Raw genomic sequence first — 12786 nt, forward strand, 5'->3', positions numbered from 1 at the left:
TTCCTTGTGTTGTCAAAAGCTTTAATCTAAAAGTGATAAGACTTTAAGGTGCAAGGGACCAGTATCGCTCACCTGATTCTACAGCAACTTTGAAGTTGATCAAGGTTATTTCTGCAGATATTAACTTAAAGCTGATTACCGCTTTATTCAAATATCATAGACTAGGTTTATTAATGTCAATACATTTTTAAGTCTTTTCAAGTTTTGTTCCATATTTGACACCTGTGACCTTGAATGTAGGTCAAGATCATGTATTTTAACAAACTTGGTAGCCTTTCAAACTACAGACCAAATATCAAATCACTGGGCCCCTTGGTTATTGAAAAGATGTTGTTTAAAGATTTAAGCCTGTTTGACCCCTGTCAGCTTGAATGTAGGTCAAGGTCATTCAATTGAACAAACCTGGTAGCCTGTCATCCAAGTATGCTACAGGCCTAATATAAGCTATCTGGGCCTCTTGGTTATCAGGAAGTTGTTTTCAGATTTTAGCCTATTTGACCTCCATTACCTTGAATGTAGGTTAAGGCCAATCATTTGAACAAAATTGGTAGCCCTCCACCCCAGCATGCCACAGGACCAATCTCTCAGGTCTCTGTACCTCGTGGTTATGGAGAAACTCACTTGCTTCAGACAGATGAGCTAAAAATACATGAGGATCTACTTTAATCACAGATAAAGGTAATACTGGTTTATGCATAGTTCCATAGGACTTGCATATATACAGCAGTATATGTCCTACAGTTAATGATCCCCACTTAATGTCAGGGGAGTGACATTGATAATATAGACAAAATCAACACCAGTTTATCTATGGAAGGTTTATTATATTAATATGAAGACAGATCTAACAACAGACAAGACCGGCAGGCTGTATCTTACCCACAAACAAACTACAATGGATGGTCTCACATTTCCCTCTTAATTCTATAAAGCAAGCATAATCCTGTATTTGTAAAATACTTGTGCAATGAATTGATAAAAAAAATTGTGCTGAAAGCTGAAGCGAAAATAATCTTAAAACAGCATGTCAAAATATTACAGACATTTCCTGGAGCAAGAGTGTGAGAGTGGAAGTCACTGATTTCATACCTCCTGGTTAGGGAGTGTGTTCTGTAGTGACGGGTAATACAATACTAATCCAAATCATGGGTTAGTATTAACACTGGACAAACAACAGCAGTAATCCACGTCTACACAAATAACAAGCTTCAGATTTCACAACCTACAAAGAAAAAGTTGTTGATGATGAACACAATGTTTTCCAAGGAACAGTGACAAACTGTTTGTATGTTGTTGTTGTTTTTTCCCAGAAAAAAACACGAGTGACCATTATTTCTTCTGGTGGCAGTGCAAGTGACCATATATAGGTATAAGATTGGCTAATACACAATACTGGGAAAAGCTATCCAGGTTAAGTAGTGGTTAGAAAACAGCTCTACAGATCTGTGTGACAGTCAGCCCTATTAATTCACAAACATGGAGCGCGTGAAGTCTGCGTAGTCATAACTGTCCACAACCTCGCGACCTGTCTTGTCTACGAACGGCTTCATTCTAGCTATACAGTAGTCAGCCTGCTCCTTTGTCAGGTTCTGAAAGTCAGAAAAACAAATGGCATTAGTCCTATTACTTACCGTGTACTGTTTGGGATTACCTAACTGGTAACTGTTTAAACCATTTTATCAGAACCAAGCTACAACCGGATGTCATCTGTACAATTATCAGATTTATGGAACGAAATTCAGTTAATTATGTATGTCTCAATTAGCAAGAGGATCCCAATAGGTACAGTACTGGAGTCTGTTCTTTAGTCAATACTCACCGCATACAACTCCTGTGCTGTGATATAAGCTTTGTCCCCAGATGTTAGAGCTTGGAAGGCCTGTCCGAGCGAGATTGGACGTTCTCTGTCTCACGACTTATCATAAACGCCATATACTCTTGTAGGGAAACCTGGCCATCTCTGTCACAACAAACATACACAGTCAGTACAAACATCTGTATGATAGTATATAACATACACAGTCAGTTCATACATCTGTATGATAGTATATAACATACACAGTCAGTTCATACATCTGTATGATAGCATATAACTAGGATTCTACCAACAAGAATCTAAGATCAGGATTTCATTAGATTATCGTTACTATCAAAAAGTAGCATATTTGTTTTAATGTTTATGTCCTGAATTTTTGTCGTTGATATTGGTATATTTATCATAACTATATGTGAAATGTTGATATACATCATGTGATTCTTTATAAAGACTATATGTGAAATGTTGATATATATCATGTGACTTTTTATAATGATAATTATATGAAATGTTGATTATATCATGTGATTCTTTATAATGATGATATGTGAAACATCAATATATCACTGGCTGACATACCTGTTGGGATCAACCATATCCAGAATGGCTTGGAACTCTGGATCAACCTCCCCCTCTTCTACGACTGGAAGATCATACCCCAGGGCTCGCAGACAAGACTTGAACTCCTGGTGGTCCAGCATACCAGACTTGTCCTTGTCAAAGTGTCTATAGTAACAAAGGAAGCACACAATCAAGGCCGAGTAGGATATGTAGATTTGAAATGTGTTCATTCAATACAAAAACTGCTTTAATAAACTGATTTGACTGTGAATTTCACATGAGGTACTCACTTAAACATCAGAGCGTCCTCCGATACTCCACTTCTGATCCTGTAAACAAAAAGTAGTAAAGATGTGACAAGAGCGCTACATACTGAACTGTATCATAAAACACAACTTGACAATTTCACACAAAAATACTGCAAAATACAGGTATTTAAAAACAAGATATAGCTGACAATCTTTGAATATTCATGGAGCTATCATCTGTAATACATACACTACAATCATCTTGGAATGATTCATATATATTAATTAAGACTTGTCTCAGTTATATTCTCACAACTTCAACTCATTGAAATACAATATTAACAGTAGTAGTGACTTTTGACCTCTATTAACAGTAGTGCTGACTTTGACCTCTATTAACAGTAGTGCTGACTTTGACCTTTATCAACAGTAGTAGTGACTTTGACCTCTATTAACAGTAGTGCTGTATAAACCTTTACACAAACAGGTAATCACTGACCAGTTGAGTCCAGTCTTAATGGGGTATATCCTGAACACTATACTGGTCCAGTCTCACTGGAGTATACTGACCAGTCTATATTTGTCTCTAACTGACCAGTCTATATTTGTCTCCAACTGACCAGTCTATACCACCAGATGACACATGTCCAGTCTCTATAACTGGTCTCAGAGCCAATACCTACAGGTAAACACTGAAGGTGACAGGTCAGTTATAATTGACCAGATGGTATGTACATTGACCACCAGTTGTTGATGATGATCATTACTCTAAAGGTGTCCTGACCAGAGGCTATAGGTAAATCACACCTGGGATGAGAGTGTGAATCTCCTATCAGATATCACACCTGGACGAGAGTGTGAATCTCCTATCAGATATCACACCTGTCTTTAATACAGGATACACCATTCAACACCACTTATCTTCTAATAATTAAACATATAGTCTGACAATGATTACACTAAAATCTGACAATAATTACACTAAAATCTGACAATAATTACACTAAAATCTGACAATATTTACACTAAAATCTGACAATAATCACACTAAAATCTGACAATGATTACACCAAAATCTGACAATAATTACACTAAAATCTGACAATAATCACATTAAAATCTGACAATAATCACACTAAAATCTGACAATAATTACACTAAAATCTGACAATAATTACACTAAAATCTGACAATGATTACACTAAAATCTGACAATGATTACACAAAAAATCTGACAATGATTACACTATAATCCTACCAATCAACATCTACCATAATCAACCTTAAGGTATCACCTATAGGAGATTTACATATAACCATTACCGTAATGATTTACAAATAATTATAACCATAACCGTAATGATTTACATATAACCATTACCGTAATCAACCTTAGGGTATCACCTATAGGAGATTTACATATAACCATTACCGTAATCAACCTTAGGGTATCACCTATAGGAGATTTACATATAACCATTACCGTAATGATTTACATATAACCATTACCAAAATCAACCTTAGGGTATCACCAATAGGAGATCTACATATAACCATTACCGAAATCAACCTTATGGTATCACCTATAGGAGATTTACATATAACTATTACCGTAATTAACCTTGGGGTATCACCTATAGGAGATTTACATATAACCATTACCGTAATCAACCTTAGTGTATCACCTATAGGAGATTTACATATAACCATTACCGTAATGATTTACATATAACCATTACCGTAATCAACCTTAGTTAATCAACCTTAGTGTATCATCTATAGGTGCATCGTTAATTTTCTAATTTCACAGACATGCCTCCAAAGCAGTGTGATAAACACACAATTATTCTTTTGCACTTTAATGATATGGAAATACAAATGAAATAAAAGGGTTTTTCTGATAGTTGTATTGTTTGGACTGTATTTGATAGTCACGGGAAAATGCAAGTATACAGAAAATTTGTACAAAAGTCACTTCTTTTATAGAGAACATGTTTATATAGCATCTGTAAAATCACCAGATCACCTAGTAAAGTTGTGACATAGATTATGAAGTGTTGATTGTAATGTGGAGAATATATGGACAGAACAATTTGTTTGACAATTCTTGACGTGGATGATGCACTTACACATTTTTACTTTGTAAAAAGTTGTAACAGATTGTCTGGATATTGTGACTACGATACTGTACGGGTACACATTTTCTATAACAGATTGTCGGGATATTGTGACTACGATACTTACAGTAACACATTCAGCAGAATCACAGTGTAAAGGCCTGGAATAATTGTCAACATTACATCTCCTGTCGGCGACACACAGTAAAGAGTACAGTAAATCCCTATTAAAGAGGAATGCTTTCAGACTGTTGAGCATATCTGTCGGCTGCTCCACCACCAGTCTCATGTACATTAAACACTGACATTTATTTGACAAATCTATCAAACCACTGACCCCGACCAAAACACATCCTCCCACCTGTTTACCTGTGGCTGGTACCGCGTGAGTCATTCCTAACAAAACTACACTATTACATTTCCATGTCAATGAACTACCCTGTTTTCTACTAAAACCAGATACAAGCCGGGCTGCACAAACTCAATTAAAATATGTCATTTGACACTGTTTTGGTTTCCAGTCAGTAATGCTTTGAAATAGTAAACGATATGAATATATATTTTACCTGTAGATCAAAGAAGGTGTGTGCAAGCCCACAAAATGTCAGTGTAAACAGCTAGCTTTGTCCTTGTTATGTTATGTAAGTTGACGTGGGTAGTAAGATTGTAGCGGAACTGGACCGGGTCGATCATCGGCGACCAGGTAGCTCAATCGGTAGAGCATCCGGCTAGTGTTCGGAGGTCCCGGGTTCGAACCTCTGTCTGGCCGTGCATTTTTCCACTCCTACTACAAGATAATGATCTAAAGATCTTTGCTGATGAAATTATTTCTGCACAAAACATTTCACAGAATGTGTGTTTGCACCTGCACAATGCAGTTATTATGTAGTTTTTGTACAAGAATGTATATTAGGGACTGCAAAAAATCATCTCCATTTTTAAAGTCATCATCTATAATAAGACAAGAAATTATCTCCCTTTGTTTCCCATCATTAATTAGATTACCTCCCTTTATGAGTTTGTCATCTATAATTTGACAATAATTTGTCTCCCTTTGTTCCCCTCTTTACACCACTTATCTCACTTTTCACTGCCTTTGTTAAGTCTTGTAACAGTAGTGTTAAATCAGTTAACTGTCAGACCCGATCAGGTGTTAAAACTGATATCACCTACCGAACAGTAATCCTAGTTATACTGACCCTGGCATCTGTGACCTCATACTGACTCTGGCATCTGTAACCTCATTATGACTCTGGCATCTGTGACCTCATACAGACCGGGCATCTGTGACCTCATACAGACTGGGCATCTGTGACCTCATACAGACCTGGCATCTGTGACCTCATACAGACCTGGCATCTGTGACCTCATACAGACCAGGCATCTGTGACCTCATACAGACCTGGCATCTGTGACCTCATACAGACCTGGCATCTGTGACCTCATACAGACCGGGCATCTGTGACCTCATACAGACCTGGGCATCTGTGACCTCATACAGACCTGGGCATCTGTGACCTCATACAGACCTGGCATCTGTGACCTCATACAGACCTGGCATCTGTGACCTCATACAGACCAGGCATCTGTGACCTCATACAGACCAGGCATCTGTGACCTCATACAGTCCTGGCATCTGTGACCTCATACAGACCTGGCATCTGTGACCTCATACAGACCTGGCATCTGTGACCTCATACAGACCAGGCATCTGTGACCTCATACAGACTGGGCATCTGTGACCTCATACAGACCAGGCATCTGTGACCTCATACAGACCTGGCATCTGTGACCTCAAACAGACCAGGCATCTGTGACCTCATACAGACCGGGCATCTGTGACCTCATACAGACCTGGCATCTGTGACCTCATACAGACCGGGCATCTGTGACCTCATACAGACCGGGCATCTGTGAACTCATACAGACCTGGCATATGTGACCTCATACAGACCTGGCATCTGTGACCTCTTACAGACCTGGCATCTGTGACCTCATACAGACCGGGCATCACATCTTAATACTGAGACCAGACTAACTATACATTAAGTAACCATGTTTTTAAATCATAACATTTAATCTTCAACACTGAAATCAAAGATGGCCATCCAAGTCAAACAAGCATACAGATTTTAAAAAATACATATTTCAAGCACTGTCCATGAAATCATATATCTTATATATTAAACGATATTGTTTTATATATCTGCAAGATTGGTGTTGTTTTCATATTGTTTAACATCCTGTCAACATCTATCATCATTTAATGATGGATCTGCAAGAAAAGTGATATCGCAAAACTAGGTCTCAAAGAGAACATCTGTACACAATTTGAAAAACACGCAGATTTGATTGGATTCCTGTGACCTTGAATTTGAGGTCAATGTTGTACACCCCAGCATGCTAACGGCCCAATATCATATATCTGTGCCTCTTGCTTAGTGAGGGGTTATTTTGATAGCATATTTGACCCACGTGACATTGAATGAAGGTCAAGATCATCCATTTAAACAAACTTGGCAGCCCTTCATCCCAGGTGACCTTAAAACCTGTCCATGTTTGTTTTATGTGTGTCATTTTGTGCACTGTTTAAGAAATATCTCTACAATCTTTTACAGGAAATAACATTAAACAAGAACATCAGTGGAACTGATGAAAGTTCCCTGAAATCAACATAGTTGGGAGACTTTTCCTGTCTTGTGAATTTTGTATTTGGTCATAAGGATGCATACGCGTGAAATATGTTAAAATGGTGAGTTTAGAAGAAAGAATGATTTTTTAAAATGTTAAATATATGTATTTGTGTCTAACACATTCTTATGCTTGAGCTTTATAAATAAGGGCATAATTCACTAATTGTATATGTCAGCTGTATGTTTCATCTGCATTCAATCATAGTCCAGTTATGCTTCAGACACATTTTAACAAAGGGCAAAAACTCTGTAAATAAGGGGTTGCACATCACCTTAGTGTAACACACCAAGGTTAATGATCATTGCTTAACTTGGAAAAGTTATGCTCTGGAAAGATTTCAAAAAAGGGCAATAACTCTGTCAACATGGGGTTGTGGTTCTTGAATCTGGTACACTAAATAATACTTCAGTGTAACTGATGAAATTCAAGATGGCAATCTGGTAACCATTATTTCTTCATTTTTGATAACAAAATTGATTGTGCAAAGCTAGAACCCAAGGGGAACCTGTTTTAAACTTTCCATGTAAATGTCAAGAAGTATATTGCAAACTCCACAAAACCAGAAGGTGGAAGGTGAGCACCATGTCTCATGTCTATGACCGTTACCAACTCCCATCGTATCTGTGATTACCAGACTAGATCTTCGCTCCTGGTAAGTTGTAATTTGTGCCGACCACTTCCGCAGTATGTTGTACATTAATTTTTCATTCCTACATTGTAGTCCTAAACTAGGCCTATTCCTTGTGTTGTCAAAGGCTTTAATCTAAAAGTGATAAGACTTTAAGGTGCAAGGGACCTGTATCGCTCACCTGATTCTACAGCAACTTTGAAGTTGATCAAGGTTATTTCTGCAGATATTAACTTAAAGCTGATTACCGCTTTATTCAAATATCATAGACTAGGTTTATTAATGTCAATACATTTTTAAGTCTTTTCAAGTTTTGTTCCATATTTGACACCTGTGACCTTGAATGTAGGTCAAGATCATGTATTTTAACAAACTTGGTAGCCTTTCAAACTACAGACCAAATATCAAATCACTGGGCCCCTTGGTTATTGAAAAGATGTTGTTTAAAGATTTAAGCCTGTTTGACCCCTGTCAGCTTGAATGTAGGTCAATGTCATTCAATTGAACAAACCTGGTAGCCTGTCATCCAAGTATGCTACAGGCCTAATATAAGCTATCTGGGCCTCTTGGTTATCAGGAAGTTGTTTTCAGATTTTAGCCTATTTGACCTCCATTACCTTGAATGTAGGTTAAGGCCAATCATTTGAACCAAATTGGTAGCCCTCCACCCCAGCATGCCACAGAACCAATCTTTCAGGTCTCTGTACCTTGTGGTTATGGAGAAACTCACTTGCTTCAGACAGATGAGCTAAAAAAACATGAGGATCTACATTCTCTCTATTGCTTTGGGTTGATTTTTTCGTTTTTCCTACAAGCCAACAGATTTTCTTATCTTTGCTACTAGACTTCAAAATGTATATTGAGATAACGGAACTTTAATCACAGATAAAGGTAATACTGGTTCATGCATAGTTCCATAGGACTTTCATATATACAGCAGTATATGTCCTACAGTTAATGGTCCCCAGTTAATGTCAGGGAAGTGACATTGATAATATAGACAAAATCAACACCAGTTTATCTATGGAAGGTTTATTATATTAATATGAAGACAGATCTAACAACAGACAAGACCGGCAGGCTGTATCTTACCCACAAACAAACTACAATGGATGGTCTCACATTTCCCTCTTAATTCTATAAAGCAAGCATAATCCTGTATTTGTAAAATACTTGTGCAATGAATTGATAAAAAAAAATTGTGCTGAAAGCTGAAGCGAAAATAATCTTAAAACAGCATGTCAAAATATTACAGACATTTCCTGGAGCAAGAGTGTGAGAGTGGAAGTCACTGATTTCATACCTCCTGGTTAGGGAGTGTGTTCTGTAGTGACGGGTAATACAATACTAATCCAAATCATGGGTTAGTATTAACACTGGACAAACAACAGCAGTAATCCACGTCTACACAAATAACAAGCTTCAGATTTCACAACCTACAAAGAAAAAGTTGTTGATGATGAACACAATGTTTTCCAAGGAACAGTGACAAACTGTTTGTATGTTGTTGTTGTTTTTTCTCCAGAAAAAAACACGAGTGACTGTTACTTCTTCTGGTGGCAGTGCAAGTGACCATATATAGGTATAAGATTGGCTAATACACAATACTGGGGAAAAGCTATCCAGGTTAAGTAGTGGTTAGAAAACAGCTCTACAGATCTGTGTGACAGTCAGCCCTATTAATTCACAAACATGGAGCGCGTGAAGTCTGCGTAGTCATAACTGTCCACAACCTCGCGACCTGTCTTGTCTACGAACGGCTTCATTCTAGCTATACAGTAGTCAGCCTGCTCCTTTGTCAGGTTCTGAAAGTCAGAAAAAAACAAATGGCATTAGTCCTATTACTTACAGTGTACTGTTTGGGATTACCTAACTGGTAACTGTTTAAACCATTTTATCAGATCCAAGCTACAACAGGATGTCATCTGTACAATTATCAGATTTATGGAACGAAATTCAGTTAATTATGTCTGTCTCAATTAGCAAGAGGATCCCAATAGTTACAGTACTGGAGTCTGTTCTTTAGTCAATACTCACCGCATACAACTCCTGTGCTGTGATATAAGCTTTGTCCCCAGATGTTAGAGCTCGGAAGGCCTGTTCTACCTCCGAGCTAGATTGGACGTTCTCTGTCTCACGACTTATCATAAACGCCATATACTCTTGTAGGGAAACCTGGCCATCTCTGTCACAACAAACATACACAGTCAGTACATACATCTGTATGATAGTATATAACAACAAACACAGTCAGTACATACATCTGTATGATAGCATATAACTAGGATTCTACCAACAAGAATCTAAGATCAGGATTTCATTAGATTATCGTTACTATCAAATAGTAGCATATTTGTTTTAATGTTGATGTCCTGAATTTTTTTCGTTGATATTGGTATATTTATCATGACTATATGTGAAATGTTGATATATATCACGTGACTTTTTATAATGATAATATGTGAAATGTTGATGATATCATGGGATTCTTTATAATGATGATATGTGAAACATCAATATATCCCTGGCTGACATACCTGTTGGGATCAACCATATCCAGAATGGCTTGGAACTCTGGATCTACCTCCCCCTCTTCTACGACTGGAAGATCGTACCCCAGGGCTCGCAGACAAGACTTGAACTCCTGGTGGTCCAGCTTACCAGACTTGTCCTTGTCAAAGTGTCTGTAGTAACAAAGGAAGCACACAATCAGAGGCTGAGTAGGATATGTAGATTTTAAATGTGTGTTCACTCAATACAAAAACTGCTTTAATAAACTGATTTCACTGTGAATTTCACAAGAGGTACTCACTTAAACATCATGCTGAACTCCCTCAGAGCGTCCTCAGATACTCCACTTCTGTTCCTGTAAACAAAAAGTAGTAATGATGTCAGACAAGGGCGCTACATACTGAACTGTTTAAACAATTGTACACAAAAATACTGTAAAATAAAAGTATTTAAAAACAAGGTACAGCAGACAATCTTTGGATATTCATGGAGCTATCATCTGTAAGACATACATTACAATCAATCAAGGAAATATTCATATAAATATTAAAGGTGACTTTGGCATATTGAAAAATTAAAACTTGTCTCGGGTATATTCTCACAACTTTAACTCATTGAAATACAATATTAACAGTAGTAGTGACTTTGACCTCTATTAACAGTAGTGCTGACTTTGACCTTTATCAACAGTAGTGCTGACTTTGACCTCTATTAACAGTAGTGCTGACTTTGACCTTTATCAACAGTAGTGCTGACTTTGTCCTCTATTAACAGTAGTGCTGACTTTGACCTTTATCAACAGTAGTAGAGACTTTGACCTCTATTAACAGTAGTGCTGACTTTGACCTCTATTAACAGTAGTAGTGACTTTGACCTCTATCAACAGTAGTAGAGTCTTTGACCTCTATAAACAGTAGTGCTGACTTTGACCTCTATGAACTACATTGTTAACTGACCTTGAAACCTTCTATAAACAGTGGTGACTTTGACCTTAGAACCTCGATATACAATAACAAGCCCATGCCCAGTAGTAACTACACATCCTTCATTTGCCTGCCTCATACTCGACCTTGGTATATAATTTGAATTAAGTGAATCTAGAAATATACTTGTTGCAATGAGACAGGACAGACAGAAGGGGAGAAATGTAAAGAATGCCTGGTTGGGGGGAGTGACGGGCCTTGAGTGTGACAGACCTGGCCTGGATTTGCTGGTCAAGGTTATGTTGCATTCTCATGCCGAGTTGGTCAAGCTGGTCCCACTGCTGGGCAAGGCCTACTGTGCTGTGTTCTGTGTATCTGTTGTCTAAGATCAGTCGCTCTTCCATTGAGGCACCTAGGTCCTCGATCCTCTTCAGCTGGCCCTTCTGTGCTCGCACCTCTGTTGCCTTTTTCTGTACAAAGTAGATAAGTCTAGTTTTAACTGATGAAATTTTACAGCATTATATGACAGGAGGCTTTTTTAGGTGGATACATTAACACTTTTAAGACAGATATCATTACTCTGATTTTTGCACTTCGTAAAAGCATTAGATCAAGAACTGAATAGAACACATACTGTTACTTGTTGACTTTGTTTGCAATTGGAACATTAAAATAATACAAACAAATAGATTTCTTTATTATTTAGACTTTGTCAACACTGTCACTGAAATATTATGACAGAAACACTAAGTTCTGATCAGATATTAATCTGTCAGTATAGCCAATCATTGTGTAGCTCTAACACTTACCTTGGTGGCCTCCAACTGGTCCTCGAGTGTACCAGATCCTTCCATCATGGCTGCCCTGTAGATATACAAAGGGACATAAGCTGGGATGTCACAGTGGTAAATCAGAGACTAACACACTACAGACAGGGAGGAAAGAAGATCTCTCAAGTTAGGGACGTTGTGTTAAGTTTTGTATTAACAGAATCAGGAAGATAAAAGGTGAAAAAGAAGGTTGTTTTGTAAAATTTGATGAAATAATTACCAATATGTTTATTGTATAGGGCTTGTCATCAACTTTAATCAACTTTTTTTTTTAACAAGAAACAAATATTTTCAGAAATTTTTCAAAAGGTAGTATGATTTAGTAAATTTTGTCAACTCTCAACTAATCACAATATTCATTTATTCAGCTTTTCAACCATGCATGTCAAGACCAAAATTGTCACAAAAATATTCAAAGTTATTACCAAATGTGCACATAACTGTTTTTAGTTACAACA

At 37.4% G+C, this 12786-nt stretch overlaps 2 protein-coding genes across 11 annotated transcripts in view; both read right to left on the reverse strand.

Moving 5' to 3' along the window:
- Positions 1 to 803: 803 nt before the first annotated feature.
- LOC117344346 (spectrin alpha chain-like) lies at positions 804 to 5076 on the reverse strand. Of its 2 annotated transcripts, none has more exons than XR_004536156.1 (5): positions 3125 to 3254; positions 2668 to 2706; positions 2396 to 2542; positions 1820 to 1960; positions 804 to 1589 (listed from the first exon to the last, which is right to left on the reverse strand). XR_004536156.1 is itself a non-coding variant. In XM_033907089.1 (5 exons), the coding sequence occupies exons 1-4, from the start codon at positions 4920 to 4922 to the stop codon at positions 1864 to 1866; spliced, it is 336 nt and encodes a 111-aa protein (XP_033762980.1). In that variant the 5' UTR covers positions 4923 to 5076; the 3' UTR covers positions 804 to 1589; positions 1820 to 1863. The 2 variants fall into 2 exon arrangements, 1 of the variants encoding a protein (XP_033762980.1); XM_033907089.1 differs by lacking the exon at positions 3125 to 3254 and adding an exon at positions 4870 to 5076.
- Positions 5077 to 9080: 4004 nt separating this feature from the next.
- The window catches only part of LOC117344301 (spectrin alpha chain-like), a 55733-nt gene continuing 52027 nt past the window's right edge, over positions 9081 to 12786 (reverse strand). For all 9 annotated transcript variants that reach the window (XM_033907044.1, XM_033907061.1, XM_033907026.1 and 6 more), the window contains 6 exons: positions 12308 to 12362; positions 11772 to 11968; positions 10877 to 10930; positions 10602 to 10748; positions 10102 to 10249; positions 9081 to 9869 (listed from right to left, as the gene is read on the reverse strand). In XM_033907044.1, the coding sequence (XP_033762935.1) occupies positions 9744 to 9869; positions 10102 to 10249; positions 10602 to 10748; positions 10877 to 10930; positions 11772 to 11968; positions 12308 to 12362 (727 nt within the window). In that variant the 3' untranslated portion in view covers positions 9081 to 9743. The remainder of the gene's footprint in view (positions 9870 to 10101; positions 10250 to 10601; positions 10749 to 10876; positions 10931 to 11771; positions 11969 to 12307; positions 12363 to 12786) is intronic.

The sequence above is a fragment of the Pecten maximus genome, chromosome 2 (genome assembly GCF_902652985.1).
Source record: "Pecten maximus chromosome 2, xPecMax1.1, whole genome shotgun sequence".
Lineage (NCBI taxonomy): Eukaryota > Metazoa > Mollusca > Bivalvia > Pectinida > Pectinidae > Pecten > Pecten maximus.